Source organism: Lepisosteus platostomus, chromosome 8, assembly GCF_059453375.1.
Source record: "Lepisosteus platostomus isolate fLepPlt1 chromosome 8, fLepPlt1.hap1, whole genome shotgun sequence".
Lineage (NCBI taxonomy): Eukaryota > Metazoa > Chordata > Actinopteri > Semionotiformes > Lepisosteidae > Lepisosteus > Lepisosteus platostomus.
The window spans coordinates 8,600,699-8,623,914 of NC_142618.1; the positions used below are offsets into that span (position 1 = coordinate 8,600,699).

Sequence of the window (23,216 nt, forward strand, 5' to 3'; positions counted from 1 at the left end):
AAAAGATATATAATACTGGCATTGTAAGTTACCTGCAGAGCATAAATGCGTTTCTTGTTTCATATTTGAAGTTAAAACAAACGATTCAATTAGCAGGGTACTTCCATGACTATTGGATTTAAGACGTCAATATTTTCAATCAGGGGAGTTAGGAGACTAACATTCTAATACAACAATTAATATTCTAATCCAGTAACAGGTAAACTGGGAACAAATCGCAAAAAGTACTACTTAAAATAATTCGCTGTACTTAAAACAGAGACTTTATTTAATACAATGATTTCAGAAAGAGAGTGCACTTCTACAAGAATTTCTATGCGTATTTAAGCTCACAAATTTCGCGGTGATTATGTACACCGGTAGAGAAGCAGTAAAACAGGCAACGGTGCAGGGATTGTTGACGTTGAGGTCTCGGACACGTCAAGTTTACGGCGAGCCTCAAAATGAGGCTCAGAAACGTAAACCTCAGAAACGTGGGGGTCTCCGTGTAACGTCGTCAGCCGCAAGATAAGCGCGCCCGCTGAAACTGGCCTTGCACATACACAGTACACTGTACACTGTACAATGCGCATTACGTTTCGTTCAGATGGGATCCCCGCCGCATCACATTACAGTGTCTGCTACTTGGCCAGTGTCCCGCAGGCCAGTATCCTTGTCAGAGCAGCTCAGCTCTGAGGACTTTCAACGATGAGCACTGGGGTAATGCAACACTTCGCCTTGTCACGTACTGTACGAGTTGCTAGCATATGGTTTCATAGCGGTGCTTTGAACTGGTGAATTTATAAAAATTGGGTTTATCCACTTAAGACAGCCTTATGTGAAAATTAAATTTGATCTCCCGACACTCCTCCTTGCAACATACGGTATTTTTGTCCCCAGCTAGAAGCTGCGCAATGTTTTATTCCCTATCAGAAGTTTAACTCAAAAAGTGAAAAACAAGCAATTACAAGCAACAGGTAAAAGTTCATTTACACGCTGAAAAGTAAAAAGAAACACAAACACAAAGTTTCGGCCGTTAAGCCTTCTTTACATGTGCTGAATGGAAAAAGGCTTCAAACATGAAAAGGTATAGTTTTTCCATCCATTTTGCTTTTCAGAGTGGAAATAACCCTTACTCTTTCCTTTGGAACCAACTATTTACAGTACATTTGCTTTCAGTACGAGGCAGATGAACAGGTTTCAGGCACACTGAAAATCTGTTAATTATTCGGTCACTCTTAAAAGTTACACAAGCGTTACACTGTGTAAATATCACGTTTTTAAAGAAATGATTGTGTACACTAAAATAACCACAAAACAGTGGTTAACTGGTTTTTAAAATGTCAATAAAAAAGTTTTGCTTATTAGTATTAAGAATACAGTTATACATTTAGTGACTGATACTGTACAGTATGTATTGCTTTTGAAAATCATATACTGTAGCTGCTAACTATATTGTGAGGTGCTTAAACCTAAATCTTTCACTCACAACTTGCTTTCATGAGGGTCAACAATATCCAAGAATCGGATGATTTGTGAATGTTTGAGTATTTTAGGAAGGATAGTTCTGATTTAACCTGCTTATTGAAGTCACAGGACAAAGAGCCTCAAACCCCATTCAGAGAGAGGAGTTAATCAGGGGATGGCAGCAAGCTGGAGATGGGATAGACAAGGGATGTGTGAAAAAAATACAAGGGAAAAAGAAGGTGCACGTGTTTGACATATACAGTGTATAGCTGATTTTGGTAATGATTATGATTAGGAACAGCTGGGTGAGATTGACTTGTTATTGTTATCCCTCCTGAACATGAGTTAATACCTTCCATTGCATTGTGATTTTAAAAGCTGTTTGCTCCAGAGGAATAAAATGGTTTCATTTTCGAGATAAATGTAATTAATGAATTTATCCAGAGCATGGTTGTGAGAGATCATTTGGATTTTGCTGTAATCACAAAAGTCCTTCACAGATTTTGCGCAGGAGGAAAAATCCTTAAAAGTTGCACTCACCGCCTTTCCTCCCCTTAAACAAATGGCTATTTTTTTCTAATTGTGTGCGAATTTTAGAACAGGTGGCTAAAATAACATTTTGTGTGCAAATGTTGTTTTTGTGACATGAGGAAAAAAGCTTCAATCTGATGTATGAGCTGATGAAAGGCCATCTGGTGTCCTTAAGTGCTGGCTGTTTTAATATGTGTGCACTGATAAAGAGAATTTAATTCTTTTCTTTCTTTAATCTGCCCTTCCCCTCGTAACAGCTTATAGCCAGAAGTTTCATTATTTCCTTGCTGTCATGGTATATTATAACTGTGCTTTTGTTCTTTTATTATAAGCCCTGTGACTTACCTGCTGGCGTTTCCTGGTCCATTCATGTGTTCTGACTTTAATGCCTTTGAATCAAGATTGGAATTTAAAATATTAACAATAAAAGCCTACAAATAGATTTTAACATCTAAAAAGTCCAATCCCCTTTCTAATAGAAATCGTAATCATTTGCTTTGCCAAAGTATTGTAACAGGAATACATATGGCATGCATGTTTCAGGGAACAATTAGAGAGAGTTTTTTTAAGTTAATTTGCACTATGACTTATTTTCCAGGAATGTTGCCAATACGCTTTTTATCTGCTATTTAACCTTTGAAAATGGAGAGAGCTAATTTAGAGATATCTTCTTTCACTTAATTTATTGCTTGTAGAAGTTTAATGAATGCCTACTTCAGTATTGTTACATTGCCTTTGTAGTTACAGTATGCTGTCAAAAGCACTCTGGAACAAAGCTTGAAGAAGTTAAATCAAGACAGACGAGTCTTCAAATCCTTTGTAGGTATCAAGAAAAATGGATACATTGGACAAGAGTGTATTTCTCTCCTTAAATATCACTGAAGATTTAAAATCTACAAAAAATGTTCTTATAAAAGCATGTATACAAATGTTTTTCAGAAAATAATGTTCTAATCACAATAAATAATTACTCTAGGTTACACAAAGTTACACAAAACCTGCTAACTGTATATTCAGCTGTTCTTGTGTTTAAGGTTTTGGAGTGATATTTTTTGTGCGAATAATTCAAAGCTTGTTGTCCCACAATTGTTTTGCTGTTAGTAATTCTGCCATCTGCATGTTTTATTGTCAGTGAGATCAAGTATGACATACAGTATGACAGCATTAAATTGTCCAGGGTTTGTAATACTGTAGGAAAGGGAACATTTGGTAATTTTAAAACCTTGGTATTGCTGTATCTTCGTAAGTTTAAAACATGAACTTCATAAAAAAGTATTTTCATTCTTCATTTTTAGTTATAAGCAATGTAACCATTTGACGGGCTGGCATACAGTACCTGCAGTCTACTAAAACATTTTAAGGCTAGTCTAACAGTTAGAAATTTCATTCTTAGTCTTTTTTAGAGTCTGGAAAAAAGCAGACACGTAACACACACATTCAGAAAGCTTTCAATTTCAGATGTTTCTGAGGTCAGTACCTGAAGTTAATGCATTTGATAATTCAATGAGTGATTAGACTGTAAGAGGGGTGATTTCTCAGAATGAATATTGACAGGTAATACACTTCCTGCAGGTTTAGAGAGATTGCTGTGACCCACCCACAGCTTACAGGACACTTTCTAGGAGTAAATTCCGAAGCGCATTATCTGGAATCAATAAAATCATTTTAATTAACTAAGAAATTCGTTTATCTCACTTATTATAATACAAATGCTAAACAAATTCAGTTGTTTAATGTCATTTTTTATGTTAATTCCTAAATGTTTCCTTCCTTCTAAAAAGTACAATCAATTCAATTTGTTTCTTCTAGTATGCCATGCTTTATTTATTTGTTATTTTATATTGAGCGTGTTATTTGTGTTTGTTCATGGAAGGCTATGTAAGCTTGTTGAATTTAATATTTAGTCTATTTTTTGCTTTGAGTGTTTTCTAAACAGCAGGTTGCTGAAAAGCCTTGTCTGAGTGATCCACAAAAATATGTAGAAATATGTTGCTTTCCATCTCTATATTTTCACATTGTATTCCCATGATTAAAATACTGATTTTTAAGCTATAATAAAAGACGCATTAAAATAATTTGTGTTTATTATGTTCACATTAGGTCATTTCCCTGGGGCCACTCTTAATCTTGTTAATGTTTAACAATTCGATCTGAAAGAAGTATCGTACTGTATATTGTTCAGTTCACTCTCATCCCTTTATTGTAACATTTGAAATAAACAATGTGGTGTTTTGAGACTGCATAGAGCCACTCAAAGTGTTGCATTTTGTATTTCTTAATTTCCAGGCTCCAAGTTGCTTTTAAAAGGCTCATGAAGCAATGTTAAGAGTATTTGTGTTTTTTTTTGTGTAAGAGATCAGCAATAGTGTTTGTAGATCACAGTCTGTCTCAATCAAAGTGTGCCTCTGGACTGAGTCCCAACCCAGTCTGGTCTTCCTCCCGCTGGATCTGAGTCAGCTTTTTAGGGAATCAATAACTCTTTAAAACTCCAAAGAACAAATTCGCTTAATTTTAAGTAACTTACTAAATGTAAGTAATCCTCAAAACTAGCAACAGACTATTTTCAATCCTCTCTAACACCCGCTTTTTATTTGATTTATTTAACATTTTGACTATTGTTAATTGTGAAATCAATTGCTCATCAAGGGTAAAAAGCACTAGGTATGCAGAACTGTCATGTTTATTAATACAAATTGTTTACTGGGAGTACATTTTATATCATTTATGAATACATTTTCCATAATAATACAACTGTTGCACTTATAAATTAATGTGTTATTTTATTATAACCATTTGTTTACAATAAACAGTTTCACAAAGGTATGAAAGGGGGACTGCAAGGCTATTTTTATATCTCAGGGTTAGAATGAAACAGCATTGATGAGTGAATTTCAAACCACAATAAAGTAAAATGTACTCAGTATCATGTAAAACCTCTTATTCACATCTCAAAAGAGGCTAGATTTCCAGGTATGTGCAGAGCCATATTCTGCAATTCAGAACAAGGCAACAAACCATCTAGTGACATGAAGCAGACTTACTACATTGCATAAGAATACATCTTTTTTAATCCAATTGAAGTAGTGCTCCGGACTACGAGACTGTTTTGCCAATAAATGGAACTTACTTGTTAACTCTGCATGCACATCATATTGGAAACTTTCTGCTGCACCACCTGTATTTATTTACTCATACATTGCATTACATTAGTTCTTACAGTGACTGTGGGGAGACCAGGGGTTTGCAACAACATGCCAATGTACAGTACTTTCACTGATTTTGTGCTTAATTTAAACTTTGTCTATACTTTCAATGAATTAATAACTTGTCTGAGAAGCAGACTGCATTTCCCCTTTAAGAAAACGTATTTACAGTATAATACTGACCACTCTTCAGTTGTTCATTTCAGGTTGGTTGTGTTAGTCAGGCCTATGTAAGGAGAATTGTGAGGTGGTTATGTACCTGGTTGGGCTCTGGGATGTCTACACCAAAAAGAGAACTTTTTACGAGGGGAAGATTGCAGTTCAATTGCATTGCATTTTATGAGGTGTGGATTGAAGGAGACTTGCGAGATGGATGCTCTAATACAGTGATGGAATCACCAACCAATAGGTAATTGGCCAGTCCAGGAGTCAGACATGGTACATCTGGGAAAGTTCAGCCATTTCTCGCTTTCTCTACTCAGACAATGAAAGGAGATTCACTGTAAGTGGGATCCATCTTTCAGAAGCCTGACTTCCTGCACTTTGGAAAGTGTTGGTGAAAAATAGAGAGGTTACCTAAAAAATAAAAACTCAGAACATATCTGAGATGTGAAGAGATCAATTTAAAATTAGAAAGGGACAGTACGTTCTTACAGTGTGAAAGTATTTTTCTTTCTGTGGTGTCCACCGCCAGGCAAGAGGCATGCCATTGTGGTTTTTGATGAATTATTTGGCACAGAGAGAAAAGTTCCCTCAGGTAGTTAGACAGAAGTTTTGTCCTGTTTTGAGCAGAATTTTAAAATAATGGTTTTACATTTCTTCTCCTGAATGTGTATCTCAATGGAAGGTGCTAATATCAGTCCAGCAATGACAGAACCAATTAACAAAGTCTTGGTTATGTCCTTTAAAATGTTGGGCCTTCACACTCAAGTTCTCACACTCTACGTAAATAATGTGGAAAGAATAGTTGGTGTGTTTTATCTGTTGGTTTTGGGAATAAATAAATGGTTTCTCAATGTTGCCCGTTCATTAACTCCTAAACTAGGAACAAAGAATCCACACGATCTCACTTAATATTGCCTGACTGCAGTGGATAAGCATGATTATCTTTTATAAATTTGCGTCTTTAGACGATCAGGACTGACTTTCACATACAGTATTGTACCTTATTAAGTTTCTGAAATACACACACCCTTCCTATTTATTACAATGCCAAGGAAAGGCCTCAGAGGGGATGTAATGTGATCCTGTATTATTTAATTCCTGCTGTAATTGCCTATAAATTTCAGTGTATGTCAAAAAAGAATGAATTCTTAAAAACATATAAAAAGATACCATGACATAAATTTCAAAATAAGTATTGCACACCCTTCTCAACTATTGAGGAATTTCATTTTGTTGTGGAGTGCAAAAAGTTATTTATGTTTACCGACAGTTGTACGGTATATAATACTGTTACATTTAATATAATACTGACTCTTATATACTGTACTGGATATACGAACTAGTGACTTGGCCCTATCTCAATATTTCTGCAGTCCTGTGGTGAGACCTATCTGAGATGTGGTACGTGATTCTGTCTGAGAATGAACAATAGAAAACACTGTTACATACTGTACGAACTACATAAGCATTTGAAATTAAGCCATGCTATGGCTGCCAAAAAGAGTGGGGTGAAAATACTATGTTTCCATAACAGTCCCAGTAGATTCTCATAGTTTTTAATACTTTGCAAAGCCTGACACATTACTGAGCAAAGTTACAAGCTCTTTTGTTGGAGCTGCACCATCATCAGTTCCCAGGTGTGAGTAATCCCTGAGGAACTATAAACCTTCCTTTTAGAGCTTCCTTTCCCATCCAACGGCCTTTAACTCGAACTGCTGATGTGGTCGCTGAAAGCATATAAAATGTTTCATTCATATTTATGGGCTTTTATTTTTAAGAGACAGATGTTAAATTATTTACCGCAAAGATTAAACGAGTTGTTGTTCAACCACCAATGGAGAGCAGAAATAGCTGGAGACTGTGATGAGAGGTTAAAGATGCTGGGTTCCAATTACATGATCCAGAGAGTGGCAAATCTAAACATTGGCATCGTGTAACTGCTTAGCAATCCTACTAGAATCTGTCCCAGCTGGATACAAACTGATCAGATTACGTGTTCTCACAAGAGAAACACTCTAAATATTAGTGAAACAACAGCAGGGTACATTGAAATATACCCCTCTACTTGCCTCTGTTGCCCATAATGTCTTAAATATACTGTAGTTCCATTGAAGAAGAATGCATGGAGCCAAATCAATTAAATAATGAAATGGAAATTTTTTTAATTAATGAAATCATTTACAAATGAACTTGTTCTGCAAAAAGAGTGGCACAGCTGATTAATAATGATTTGCTGCAGATCTTTAGTTCATAAAACGCAGAGTAGTGTGAATTAATTTCTATTCCATTACACCACTGTTCAGTTTGTATAGAACATTTAAATATACAGTAATTTGTACAACTATGTTCTTATTTTCTTAATCTTTTCTATTGGAAGTGTCTATTGGAAGTGTGTGTAGGTCTTCACGTGACATTTTAAAAATGTTATATTTGGATTATAAATAATACAATAAATCCTTAAGGTAAAGTGGAGCAGTATGTCAGGATTGCATGAAGTCTGCTCATTTAGTTATTAAGTCACTGGAGGACTTTAAGGGTTCTGATATTTTTCAAGGGGAACTGATTCAGGTTGTAAAAGCATAATTAAGTATAATACTTTTAATAGTTAAAATAAAGGTGATTTCAGGATGTTGTACCCTTCAGTGTTATCTTCATAATTATTCATAAGCAGGCACATTGAGTATGAAGCCTTTTTGTTGATCATTTGGAAAAGTTTTTCCCTTTGAAGTAAGAGGCTACCAGTCAAACAGTGTTTGCACCAACACAATTTGACAAACTTTTTCATTATTTCTTCCAATATTCTACAGATTGATGTGCAATAAATCCCTCTTTGCCAGTTAAGAAACATATAGCCATTGATACTGTGTAGCATGCTGTTAAAACATGCAAAAGCTAGCCAGTGAACTGAGGGACATGAAGTCTATACATCGTCAATGGTGTTTGTTCTTTTCTAAAGAAGCTCTCTGCTCATTAACAAGGTTTTGTGAATGAAAAAGACTAAATAATACTGTATCTCTCCACCAGGTAACATAAACAGAGACTGTAAACTGAATATATATCATTAGACAAAATAAAAACAAATAGAAATAATAGGAAAGCAATCATTATGCAGCAGATTTCTGTCACATTCTCTTTTTATATATTTTTTGTCGGTGAGTCAGTTCCAGGTGGATTAAAATTATAAGTTTCACTGCTCTTCTGTCTACAGTATATCATCTTTGAAGTGTAAAGCTCAGGTAGTAAAGTGAATTCAGAGAAAGCTTCTCTTTCTCTTGCACATTTATTAGAACACATGTTGAAAATGTGACCCATATGGCACACTAAGACTGTGATTAAATACTTCTGTTTAGCTTTGAATCTGTGCTTCCTGCTGTAAATCACTGCCTGACCTGACCCCTGATTTTTACCATCCTAACTGCCCTAATAATTATTATAATGCTAATGAACCTAATGAATATTAATAATATATTATTTCTTTATATTATAACAACTATTACTATCATTAGGAGTAATAGCATTCCTTCGGTTTATGTAGCTCTTATGATCCCAAATTATCCCAATGCACTTTACATGTAGGAGGGGACCCTCTTCATCCATCTGTGATGTGCAGCAGCCGGTTTGTGGTGGCAACCAAGCCACAGATCAGGTGGAGAAGCTAGAAATTACTTCTCCAGCTGAAGTTTAGGGTGGATATTAGGTTGACCAGATCGTACGAAAGCAGTGTGGAATGTAGCCAGGACGTTGGAGTCAACATTCCTCATTTTACAAACAGTGCCATGGGGTCTTTAGGGATCAGTTCAGTATCTCACCCAGGGGACGGTGCCTCGTGCAGTAAAGTGTTCCTGGTCCCCACACTTGGTCATTAGCTTAGAGATTCTGGTTCAGAAGGAAGAGCCCCACACCCTGGACAGCCAATAGCCCTTGCAGAAGAAGCCTGGTCTTCCATGCAGGTCCCCATCTGTATTTTGCACAAAACCTGCAAAATGTAGTCTTGTAGTTTTCTGGAAGTGTACAGGGGAAGAAATGGTGTTAAAGATCATGAGTCAATTAGATCTGATTGGGTACTGTGCTATCCTGTTGTAGGCACATGTTGAGGTTTATGGCAAAGTACTCTGAAAACTGAAGCAGTGTATTTTATTGTTGTCATCCTGATATTAACCCCTAAAAAAGTTGGCCATTGTTTTCTTTAGAAAAATAAGTTCTACGGTTACTCAAAAGTCTTCTTTCCTCATGAAGAGTCCCAATTCTGTGATGATCTTTGCTGATGTTTTAGCCACTTTCTTTTAAGCAAACGGTTAATCAAGATGGATGGGAAATTTGTAGTACAAAAATGTAACCTTGTAAGTTTATAGATGTGTGTAAAGGAACACAGGATGTGAGGAGCATTAGAATGTTCCACTGTTGATTCTGAAGAATCACTGATTACATTCAACCATCCATTTTCTAAATGCTTTATCCAGTACAGGGTCGCGGGGAGCTGGAGCTAATCCTACCTAGATTTGACTAGTTTACTAATTAATGTTAATGATGGGAAAAGCCTAATCATAACACAAAGGTTTTAAAACAGTAGAAAACTTTAGAGGAGGCTTTATGTAAAATGATGATGCTCATAAAATGCATACTGTATATTGTTACACCTGACTGTGTCTAAAATGTCTAACACATTGCATATCAATGTACAGTAAGTCGCAGGGTATTAGGTTTCTGCTGTAGACCTCAATATCTGCAGTATCACTCAGAGATGGGCTGAACTGAAGTCTCTGAAGTCTCTGTGCATCGCTCATACCTTGTGCTGTTGGGTGGTAAATTCTGACTCAGGCTAGACCACGCGAGAGAAATATGTCATTTCATACTACAGATGCTGCCAGTGTTTTGTATCCTGGGGGATTGCTTTTCTCATCCATTTACCATACACGTAAATCATAAGGCATGTAGTATTTCATTTCAATCCATTTTCTTTGTCATGGTGAAGGGCATAGCAAGAAAAAAAAGATATGAGGTTTCCTTTAACAGCAGTTTATGGGTGTCAGGCGGTGTGCTGTTAGTGTTGTCATCTAGAGCAAGGCAGTGTAAAATGATACTCTAGTCACATACAAGCATCCTGCTCTAGTCTAAACAATTACAAATGAGTATTTATGGATACAAGTATGATATGCCAAAAGACCTTGTTTTTGATCCAAGTTGGTAGGCAGTTACTGTGATCTGCAGACATGTACAGTTTTGGAGAACATATATCCATGGTTCTGGCTTTTGAAGAAAATCAAATGTTTATTTTTGCTGTATGTCACGATTGTCACTTTAATAGTAACAGTTTCAAGGAGGGCCTTGGTCAAATTATATGTCCAGTTTTATTGGGGCTCTAGCAAGCAGTTTTACAGCTTCTTCAAAAGTGGGTAAAAGATTTACTAATGGGTTCAACCAATTCTGAGTGAATGGACCCCTTTTTTGCAGGTGTCCAAATTAAGAAGGTTTGTATTAGTAATACAGCATTTCTGTGTTTAAGTATTCCCTTCCTACTTCTTTCTGTTGGTTATGTCCAGGTTTTTTTTACAGATTTTGACAGTAATTCGTAACTTTGATTTCCTTAACTGTTAGTAAAACCCTTAACCACCATGGAAAGTCATTCTTCTGGGTTTTTTAAGGGAGTCGGTTCTTGTAAATCAGTGACTCATGTAAGTAAACAGAAGAGTAAATAATGTGCTCTGTTGCAGATTTTATTCTTAACATTTCTAGTTTTGATAAAGAATGCTCGGGACTCTGAGTTTTATTTTGGGAGGAGGAGTGTATGAAAGTGTAGGATACCTCGCCCACTTCTGTAAGTTTTAAAGTATGTTTAAGAGGTTTATATCCAATTTGTAAGTCAATGATTTGAATTAACCATTCTGCTGAATGGGCATAGTGATAAAACTGATAAAGGTTCTTCTGCGACAGTGATGTAATGCCCTACAAATGAAGAACTTTATGTATAACTGTTTTTGGCATCCTAGCCAGGGTGTATCCTGCCTTGCACCCATTGCTTACTGGGATAGGCTCCAGCTCCCCCCACAAGCCTGTATTGGATAAAGTGGTTAGAAAATTTATGGATGGAAAGACAGTGGGAAATGCTGTTCTCCATTAAATGAACCTCTGTTAACTTTTTATGAAAATGACACATCCGGGAATAATCAAGTTTTATTTTATCCAGCGTATTTACTACAGTATATTTTTCTTCCCTTGTAGGGATCAAGTTATTAGAGTGACCCCTCACAACAGTGCAGAAGTTCAAACTCTGAAGAGCCTCTTTGAAAATATGAGGGTAAGCCATTTTGGTCATCTTCTTTCCCAGGCATGTAACATGAAATTGATAATGGTGTTTTTTAAAATATGGTGATTTAATTTGTTACAGGATATCCTAAGACTGTGGGATAAGTATGAGCTATTGCACAACTGAGACTGTGCTGTCCAATGTGGATTTCAGAGATTAGTGAAAATCCCCATTATCTTCATTATTTCTCAATCAGATGTTAAGCCAGGACAGAACACGTTTTCTCATTAACACAAGACTACAATGCATTGTAACTGGGCCTTTTTGTCTTTAGTTTAGGACCTATCCATATTTAGCTTTTTAAAAATCATTATATTTTCTCCAGAATAAAACGCTTCAGCATTCTAAATTGAATCAATATATGATTAGAGGTCTTTCTTCATAAATTACTATAGCTGTTTGGCTCACGTGAAATTTAAATAATAGAGGTAAATTACAGTCATTGTTTGTGAAAGCATTCCATGAACTGAAAAGAAAGAAAAGACAGTTTTTCAGATTTTGAAATCAGTAATTATTGATGCTTAAAAATTCTGGTGGTTCAGTTAAGCCTGAAATTAGTTTCAAATCATATTGGACTGGAAGAGCTGTCTTACCAAAAGTTATCAGATCTTAAAAGGCATAAAATAATTAGAATAAAGGAAATGCAAGGTGTCCTTCTGACTTATCTGTTCTCTTGTTAGTTGTTAGTGGCTAATTTAAGCATTTAGCCTCTTCAGCACCAGACCTTACCCAATATTTCACCTTGTCAGATTATCCTGTATGTGTTATTTTTCTAATACAAACTTCTAGGGTATTAAGTAGGTGATTGATCAAGGAGCTACTAAAAAGAGATTTGCTGTTTGTATGGGGTGAAAGAAGATTGTTATTCAGTGAATGCCCCCTTGTTCATCAATGCAGGCAATAATTACAATATTACATTATTGAATCTGCTCAGTGCATCTAGTCCAGCTACTGAATCATTTATAATGTACAACAGGCGAGTGAAATCCATAGCCAAAATCATTTGCTTAAATCAGGCCATGCACAGTGGGCTATAGGCTTAGCAGCTAGTGCTGCTGCCTCTCAGGTCTTGGGTCCTGGGTTCGAATGCTTCCTGGAGTGCCTTCTACAGTACATAGTTTTTGCATGTTGTCTACATGTCCAAGACGGTTTTACAAAGATATGCTGTCCAGGATATTTGCCAACTTTAAAGTTTCCTCTCATATGTACTGTATATGTGAGTAGTAGACTGCTGTCCCATCCACTGCAGTCTCCTGTGCCTGCCTGATTAGGCTCTCTATGGATAAGGTTTCTGAAAATGGCAGGATGGAAGGAAAAAGCCTAAATTGCCGAATCAATCATGTATTTTACTGTTTAATTAATACAATAGAATTGCACTAGAAGAAACCCTTATCGTAAGATGACTGCAAGAGGCTGCTGTGTTTGGACAAAGTGCCATGCTTTTGTAATTTACCCACAGCCATCTGGGAGTAATTACACTACGTATCAGTGCTGGCCTGCCTCTGAATCTCCCCTGCTCCTCTGTTTGCTTTTGAGCATATAGTTCGTCTTGCAAGACCAGAATCATGAATCAAGTAGGAATCCTAAAAAAATAAGCTGCTACTGCCAAGGGAACAATTGAGTAGAAATAGGATTTCTATTTCAAACACGCAGCTGTACAGCTGTAGGCTGAGATGCAGCAGCTGTGAATTGCACAGGTCCAAATTCAAGAGCTGGGACAAGCGCATTCTCCTTTTCTTACACAGTGTATGGAACAGCAGCTAAAGTAATTCCCCCTTCATATACTGTAGCTGGCAACACTGTGTACACAGCTGCCTAGGCCTGTTTCCATTTTCACAGCCGTGACACAACCATAGTGTTTTCACTATGTCTTGCCTTGAGGATGTGACCGTGTTCCCACAGGCAACACCTTTTGGTGTCATTGAGATCGATGAGTCTCAAGCCCATTAGGTTACGGAAAGGTTTCAGAAGCCTTGTCTCCTGAAAACTACAAGGTGAAAAAACAAATACTTAGCACTATTCGGGACCAAATTTATACGTACAACACCAAAGCCAAGGCAACGACAGACTAAAATAGCAATTGTACCCTGAAGGTGATGTCTACCATAAAAATAACTTCCAATACTTCAAAACATCATTGTAGTAACACGGAGGAAAATAAATATTCAGGTAAAGTTCTCTTTAGTCCCATGCCAGGAATAGATTCTTTTTCAGCCCATGCAGTGCTTCAGAGGCCCTGCTCTCAGGGAATAACTCTCGATAAACATTTGTAGAATATCTGAAACATTTAGAATGTGGAAATGTTTGTAGAAAATGCTCAGTGGGACAGGCCAGGCACATGAATTTTTCAGCTTCCCATTCTTTTAGTCTGCTGGAGTTCAAACTGCTTCAGTACCTAAGCTTGGATTCTTGTCTCTCGTCCTGAAAGACAATCATGGAGAATCATTTTGCTGTTAAATATGTGAGCACACAGGGATACAGATATTTCTTGGTTAACTTTATGTTCTTTATTGATTCTATCTGTTCTTTGCACATCTGTCTGTATCAACAACACCAACACCTAGCAGGTGAACTGGAGATTTTATTTTGATAATAATATATGAGCTACAGTAATACTGTATATACAGTATGTATTTATTAGTACAATAGTCATTTTATTGTTTTACATTTGCATGCTTATTCTCTACTCTTTCCTCCTTTTCCATAAAGGATTGGTAATAAAAGTAAGACTGAAACTGTGGCAGTGATTTAATTGCATGTGCGCCACGTTACTTGAACAAGTGCCTGCAATGCAATATGCACCAATATAGGCAGTGGGTAGCTGAATACTACAGTGCTCAGTCACGTAATGACCTGGCTTATATGCTCAAAAGGATCTCCTGAGGTTACTGCTTAACAAAGGCTGATTAACTGTAAAGCTGAACCAGAGATCAAAGAATCGTGAATTGTGCCTACTGTGCATTCTAGTCTCTGGCTAAGTGATTTCTAGGTCTCAAATGATCCTAAATCTAAGTAGTCCTTTTTGATGGAGACATTCCACAGTTAGATACAGAATATTGTTTTTTTAACCTTTCATCTTTTCACTCAACATCAGTATTACAGAAGATGTTAGATTCAATGTAGATTCAAGCAAATTCACTTTTGTTGTTGTTTTTAGCCTTGCTAGAAGTTTTAGTTGTTTTAGCATTGGTGTATTTGACTGAGATTTTCTAACTACTGTTGTGTGATTATCATCGACCTCCTAAAGGAGACGTGTTACAATATTTAACACAAGATTAACTTTTTTTCCATTAAACTGCTGCTTTGCTTGTGTAGAAAGGATAGAATTGTGGAAAATGCTCCACACTGTAAAAGAGGATTAGAAAGAGCACGACAGGGGGGAACACTGTTAGTAAATTAAAAATTTAAAGAGCCTGCACCTCGTTTTCCAAAGCTGAGCGACATTTACCCCTCCTGCATGATTATTTAACCATCCCTAGAGTGCTTTTATGCCAAACACCAAAGTGGCAGGCTTAGGGGTGGCAACACTGCAGAAACTGTGTTAATTTGTTATTAGTAAATCTGCTGCTTAACTGCAGGACAGCACGTACCGCCTGAAACATTTTTAAAAACATGCACATAACCCTCTGCAAACCATTAAATCAATTAACCCATTACTAGAGCTTTGTGCCAACCTGTAGTTTTTTTTGGTTGTTTCAAATTAAATCCAGCTTTGACTTAAAGGGAGAACATTCCCCGCAATGTACAGAATACTGCACTGATAACAGCCGAGCCAGAATTCACATATTAATTGGTCATTTTCTTTAAGGTGATCAGACCAATCTGCATACGTGTTAATGGTTTTTTATAAATAAAAAAGTAAAACCAAAGTTCAAAGATATGTACTGTGTCAGTTGATTGAGGAATGCAGCTTAATATGCTTAGATTACTGAGTAAAATATTTAAACAATGTAAGAAGTGGGTATTTTTTCACTCAAAGTTCATATATACTGTCTAGATCGATAAAGACCCAGATATTTGAGAGTTGTGGAGCTCTCTCATGTCTGATTTAATAGTAAATCAGACATGATTGAATTTGCTTCTGATTACGTTGAACTCGTTTGGGTTACTGGCCACACAAGGAATGTTGATCAGCACTGACTCATCTTCACTGTAGGCCATCTCAAAAGTGCAGGGAACAGGACTCAGAAATTGCAACCACATGTGAAGGCAGTTAGTGATGATATACTGTAACAAGGGCCTTGTTGATTGAGCGTCTTGCTTAAGGCTTGTCGAGGATTCTGCTATGATTTTGCAGCGGACATTAAAGTTCCCCCCAAGGTTTGACATACAAAGCGAGAAGTCCTGCCAGGCAAAAATGCACATGTTGTGATTCTCCCACATCCTGTCAGCAAACACATCTGATGGAAACTGGAAAGGATTCCCACACAGCCCTGCTCACAATCATCAGTGCTTGAGAAAGCAGGATGAATCGTGTTGACAGCTTTGTTTTGGCCTCCCTGGAATGTAACTCTTCCTGTCTCCCAAGGGCTGTCGTTTACCTCTACTCTCGGCTGACTAGACAGGAGGTCTGTTGTGATGTCAGTCTGTTTTTAATAATAATAATAATAGTATCGCACTTTTCTGGAACTCCACTCAAAGCACTTTACAGGTAATGGGGATCCACTCCACCACCACCAGTGTGCAGCCCCACCTGGATGATGTGACGGCAGCCATAGTGCACCAGTACACTCCCCACACACAAGCTCTCACTGGGGAGGAGAACAGAGTGATTCATAGTTCATAGATGGGGAGGCCATGATTGGTAAAGGCCAGGAGGAAATTTGGCCATATAATTTTTTTCGATAAACACCCTGGGATTTTCAATGACCACGGAGAGTCAGAACCTCGTTTTTACATCAAATCCGAAGGACGGCGCCTTTTTACACTATAATGTCTCTGTCACTATACTGGGGAATTAGGACCCACACAGACTGAAGGGTGAGCGCCCCCCTCTGGCCTCACTAACACCTCTTGCAGAAGGTCCTGATTTATCCCTTCTACAAATGAGCTGGACAATTTATTTTTCTGCAGAAGATAGAAATCAAGCAGGAAAAGAGTGCGGTGCTCTGGACAATGGGGCAGGGCATTAGAAACTGTACAGCCAGCCGGCACAGCCTGCTGTTCCATACACACTGTGCTTCAGCCCTTCTTCCTCTGTCTTCATTTCACCAGGAGTGTTGTATGCTTAAAACACCTCAGTCAGAGATTTCCTGTGTGCTGCTACATAAGTAACTGCTACAGTATTTGCTTTATTATTGTCTCTCCATTAAATCTAGCGTAAATAAGAGCCATTTTTGATTTTCCAATTCCATTAGCTTTATTGTATATGGGAAAAAGTTTGCCAAGAGCTGTCAATTGTTATCTGCAAGGTTTTGCTCTTTACCCGTTCTTCCAGTTCAACTTAATAACCTGTTGTACTAATGTAATAATAATAATAATAATAATAATAATAATAATAATATTATTATTATTATTATTATTATTATTATTATTATTATTATTATTATTATTATTATTACGATTATTATTATTTATTTGTATTATTATAGGATGGGACAGTGGTTGATTCTCCCCATGTTTATGTGGATTTCTGTTTCCAGTGCACAGACATGCTGGTAGGATTGTTGGTTTCTATGGAATTAGCCCTGGAGTGGGTGTGTGTGTTTTTGTGTCTCACTGTGACCTCCAATGAAGTGCCATCATATCCAGGATTTATGTATTCCCATTTATTCCCACTTTATGCGCAATGTTTCCTGTGTTAGGCCTAAGGCCACGATGTCCCTGAATTGGATAAACTGTTATTGAAAGTGATGTGATATACAGTAGGAATAAGAATAAGACCACCTCATAAATGCATGTACTGTACAGGTATGTGCAGGGGTGTGTGCTTCTTCTAATTGATATAAATAAAATTGCAGCTAATGTTTATATTGAACTGGGTTTTATACTGATTTTGTGCTGGTGCTTTAAAAGGAAATCCTCTTCCACAAGGAGCTCCAAATCCAAATGCTGTAAATCTATAGAAATGAAATGTACAAATAGAAGCTCAGAAGTTGTGAAAAAGCAAGAAAGAAACACAAAGTTTACATTTTATTTTTCAGCGTGAAATTAACCTCTTCTTGTTCCTTTAAAGGTTGTCTGCTGATGCACCTCCTCTTTCTAAGCTCTTTAAAAGTCAGTGTAGACTGATCTCTTTATAAACTTGGCAATGATCTCTTGAAAGGGAGATTTGAAGCTCACCGAGTCAAACTACAGTATATTGCCTTCCTTGAATCACTTTTATTTTTTTCCTGAAGGAAACAGGTGTTGGTTTTGACTGATTTTAATAGACATTGCTACAGAATATCACATATATCTTTAGAACTCTTCAGACTGAGAAGTTTCTGAAATCTGAATCCACCATTGGTTTTGCCAGTTTATTTCAAAGGGTCTGACTTTTTTCATATGTGAATATAATGCATTACAGACTTGTACAAGAAAGCCTGTCTCACATCTTTAAACTATAATGCCTTAAAACTGCTAACAATACTTGACGTGATGTTTTTGTTGTATCTTGTTAATGTATGATGTTTTATTAATAAGATGACAAAAAACATTCACAACCAGTTTTTTACCATTTTTTTTTCTGAGACCTAGCTGTTAATGAGCCAAAACCCTACATACAGTACAAGTGTTTTCATGGTGTTTCATGCTATAATACAGTGTGTGGCTAATGCGAAACTTGTACTAATATCCACTTATAGCAAAAGCCTGGTTCTTCATTAATTCATATTAAATATATTCTCCAATCTGAGGAAGGCTACACATCTGGAACATTGTGTTTTATTCATTTTGTTTTCTTTTCAGTGTGAAATTAACCAGCATGGAATAAATTAATATATTAATATATTTGTTCCCTTAAATTAAGTACAATCCATAATAGGCAGCCCAACTTTCTGATGTAACCTCAGCTGCTGTACGAAGTTACAAGAATCTTAAGCACGTAAAACCTCAGGTTAAGCATCAGGATTTATTTAATACACTTACTTTCAAAATAAACAAAGATTTGTTTTTTTTTCGTACCTCGTAAAACAGGTTTGATTTTGTATCCTTTGTGTATTAACATCAACTGTATCTGCACTTGATTAAGTCCAGAGGATGAAAAAGCTTGCACTTTTCCAAATGCTGACCATGGAAACCTATGGAACGTTTTTTCCCTGTTTTTTGGAGAATGTTGTAACTTCAACGAAACCTGAATATTGTGTTCACGAAGATATACTGTAGGTCTTTGTCTTGACATTTGGGATCAATTTTGGATTACTCATTCAGTTACTAGGACTTTGAATGCAGGATTAATGTGGTTTATTGTAATAATACTGGCTGTTTTTATATTAATCAAATTGATAAAAATATTACACTACATGAATTGCTAATGAAAACTTCTGAATGAATTTCTCCAAAACTACCCTTGCTTTTGTTAACTGAGCAGAGCCCATTTTGTATTTTAAGAAGGTGGTTGTTGGATTCAAGGCTGAGGATCTTGTCTGAATCACATTCATTAAAGAGCAATGAGGAATAACTATCACTGGCATCAATGTCACCTGACCAACTGAGGAAGACGACTGGATGCAAATCCAGGAAGCAAAGGCTTCCCAGCGTTGGTCAACATCTGTTGTCTGAGGAAGAGAGCAGATCTTCTGTTATGTGCCTGCACCAAAGGGAGAGAACACAGTTTGTCTGTCTGTATGTCTGACCTACTGTGTAATGTCTGGGTTTTATGGTGTTTTTGAATTACTGTGAGTTTGAGAAGAGCTTTGGAGAGCAACTTTTGTCATTGGAGAGACTTTGTCGGTAAGCAGCATAGCTAACCATATTGTTTATAGAGGGCATTAATAAATGCATACAGTAATAATCTCAAAGAATAGCTAAGGTTTTGTGGTTTTTGATTTCCTTGCACTGTAAATAAGACAACTATTTTTTGTGTTATGGTTACATGTGGGTTTTTCCTGAGACCCGCCTGTTTAAAGATCCTGTTACTTTTGACAATCCCCTGGGTATACTGTACCACAGCATGAATTCAGTCCATTCTGCATACGTAGCTACAAAAGTAGTTTTTCCTGCAGTTGAAAGAACTAGAATTTAGATCAGCTTTTGCAAATGAGGAATTCATACGTTAGGGAGCCAAACCTGAGTTCAATTTTGAGTCCCTGGGAAAAGACGTTTTGCCAACAACAGGGCTGATGTCCTTTCTCAGCTGTGGATCCTAACCCACAGACCACACTGTAATATAGTTTCACGTTGACACTAGTGTCTGAGGGACAGAGTAAGTGATGGCAAAAGCAACTTGCTTTGTGGATTCCAATAGCACTTAGTCCTTGGTTCTTGCAAGAAAATATATTGGGATGACTATGGTTGGTATGATTTCCAGAAGTACAAGAACTTGGTATATTACTATGTGTGTTGAATTTACCTCTTGGTGAGAAGACTTAGTCTATGCTGGCAAAGCATTCGTTGAAAGAAACAAATTGAACTTTTTCACTGGAGTACAATACAGTAACAGAGTCAGTTATGTTACTGTAAGAAAAAATAGAGATTTAAAAAAAACTACAAACAGATGCCACTATCAAAGGCCTTGATTCCATGCCACTGTGACTAACTGGAGATAAATTATTAGGTGTACGTCTGTTCTCCCTGACATTTAATTAAAAAGGTTTAACCAATACATTATAGAGACAAAATTACAATTTACTTTAATGTATCCAATACATTATTAAAACAGTGAAAACTATTGTAGCTAAAAGTTAAATCATGTGGATTTATTTATAAAGCTCACTTTCAACGTCCAAAATCATTGCACATTACTCTGAAATTAATGAAAACTGATCATTTCAGCTGTCTCTAGTCTCACCACAATGGGAGCTGACATCAGCTCTCTGTTCTTGTGGCTGTGTAGCATAGTAATTGGACTTTCAAGTGGGCTGTTCCAAAATATAGCACTGGGAAAACTGGATCTTCAGTTATTGTGAATGCCTACCAATATCAACATGTGCTTCCTCCTTTGTTTTTTTTATTGATTTCTAGTATGTGTTTTTCTTCATGTGAACATTGTGAATATCAGCTCATTTATGCATAACTGCCTACAAATGTAAGACTATTACATATTAAGCATGTACGCAATGCACCTTTTAAGCATGAGGCAGAATCAGATGCCTTTGAACTTCAACTAGAGGTGAAAAGAAGCCAAAGTATTTTTATTTACACAAAGTATTGTGAGAGTATGGAATAAGCATCACACCCATGTTATTGAGGCCACAGTCCTGGTGTCTTTCAAGAAATTCCTTTGATCAGCTAGCTCCTAACTACCAAAGAAGCTATATACTGTAGGGCAAATGGCCTCCTCTCATTTGTAACATTTCATAATTTCTGTTAGAACTAGGAAGCTGACCAGATCTTTATCCTTGCCTCACATGCAGCACACTGGAAAAAGCACTGAACACCTACTGTATCATTAACTTCAGAAAGGCCTTCAACTGATTAGCCAGGCATCGCTGGTGGAAGATTATCACTGTGTATGGCATTCCTCAGATGCATCTTAGAGTCATTCAAAATCTATATGAAAACCACAATTGCTGTTAAACGAACAAGGTCTCACATGCTGGTTTGCTGTCCAAACAGTTATAAAGCATGAATGTGCTTATTTTACCTCACCTCTTCAACCTTGCAGTCGATTGGCTATTGACGTAAGCAGCTTCAACCAGGGCAGAACTAATGGAGTCATTAAAAAGAAGTTGGGGAGGAGGTCAAAATGTAGTCTTGTACTTATTCTGTTTTATGTATACATATTTTGTCTACTAAGCAGCCTCTGTGCACCTTTTCTGCCATTCTGCCTTTTGGTCTCATCAGATAAAGACAAGCTAGACCTTGTCTTTGCTCCTCCAGACCCACATGGGAAGCAGCTACTTGTCCTATGCCCCCCCCACCTCCCCTTTTCCCTCCTTGTTGAACTCTCCACCATTCTCTGGTTATTTCTGGTTGAGTGTCCAACCCAGCACCCCCAAGGCACCAGTCTGTTTTCATTGTTTTGTGCTTTAAGGTTCCCCCAGTAGGAGCCCCCTCAGCTACTGAAGCTCACTCGGTCAGGGAGTCAGTCTGCTGTCCTTGTTCTCACCCTTGCCAGCAACGGGCACCCAGCCATCTTACCACCTTCCAGTCTGGCACAGTGATGGCCCTCAACTCTCACCCCCCCCTCCACCCCCAACACAAGCTTCCACCCTCTGCGCACCAGACTCCCATTTAGCCTTAGGACCGCTGCCGTTTCTGCAACCACAGGTGAGCAGCCCCCTCCAGAAGAGTGGCCTGACACGGTCAGGCCGTTTAATTAGAACGGAGAGAGAACGCACGGTGTGTTGAGCCCTCAGAGAGAGCGTGACGGTGCTGGCAGTACATTAAGGCAAACGATTCTTAAAGAAGCAGAAGGGGCTGGAAATCACAAGGCGCAAGGTGGAAACCCCAGCAATCCAGCAGACTAGCACGGAGGGGGGAACTGGCTGCCTTGTGTAGCACAAGGCTCAAGAAGAAACAGAGCAGCCAAACACTGGACACTGAGATGGGACTCAGGGCTGCCCTGGCTGAGTGCCCGCTGCATCTTTTTTAAGACCCTCAGATTTGTAAGTTCCTCCCACACAAGAGCTTTGGAGTGCGAGAGACAGTGTACTGTAGGTTTGTTTTGCCCTCGTGACACACAAAAAGTGTAGAAGAGTTTTGAACCTTTACACCAGACTATGTGTCTTTGCACATGAGGACAATTGCTGAAAGTTTGTCTCATAACAGAACTTCAGTTTTCTGTGATTTGTACCAGACTGAGCCTGTGAACCCTGTAAGCAGATAGAAAATGGATGGATGAACAAGACAGATCTGAATTACCCAGCAGAATTTATTTTTAGTTTTGTTTTCTGTATTGTGACAGGATTTATAGCATTCAAGTTCTGGTGCACAGAAGGTCACGTGGAAGCCATACCATATATAGGATACCAGTAGGTTCTTGTTTAAAAATTTGGATTTTTTTAAATTACTGTATATGCCCACCAGATAATTGTTCTGAGGCTTGGCTCCCCTGCTCATCTGACATTCCAGCGCTGATCGGAGGAGCGTCACTGCAAGCCTGCTGTTGCATGTTGCAGGAGGCGCTGTTTACTGGAAAGCTGAAAAGGCCTGGCTGATTACTTCCAGCCTTGCCCCAGCCAGTGTGGGGCCTATCTGTGTGCCGTGACATGACCTGGTCTCAGGCCACAGAGCTTAGTCTCTTCTGCAAGCAGGTGCCTTTGCTGAACAAGCCACTTGCAAGCCCCCAGAAAACCATCTTATTCATGTTACTATTATTAGCATATATTTGTTATGTAAGACAGTGAAACCCAATGGAAATGAAACTAGAACAGATGATTATTGTTATTACTATATTTTTGTCAAGCCCATTCTTCAGGGCCTGTATATGAAGTATAGGAGTCTCTCATGTTGAGACATGCATATGGATTACAGGCTGGTTCCTG

The 23,216-nt window shown here is 37.7% G+C and overlaps 1 protein-coding gene across 1 annotated transcript in view; it reads left to right on the forward strand.

Moving 5' to 3' along the window:
• cpa6 (carboxypeptidase A6) overlaps positions 1–23,216 on the forward strand; it is a 48,126-nt gene that overhangs the window by 8,209 nt on the left and 16,701 nt on the right. The window contains exon 2 of the mRNA XM_088642290.1: positions 11,565–11,640. Coding sequence (XP_088498416.1) covers positions 11,565–11,640 — 76 coding nt within the window. The remainder of the gene's footprint in view (positions 1–11,564; positions 11,641–23,216) is intronic.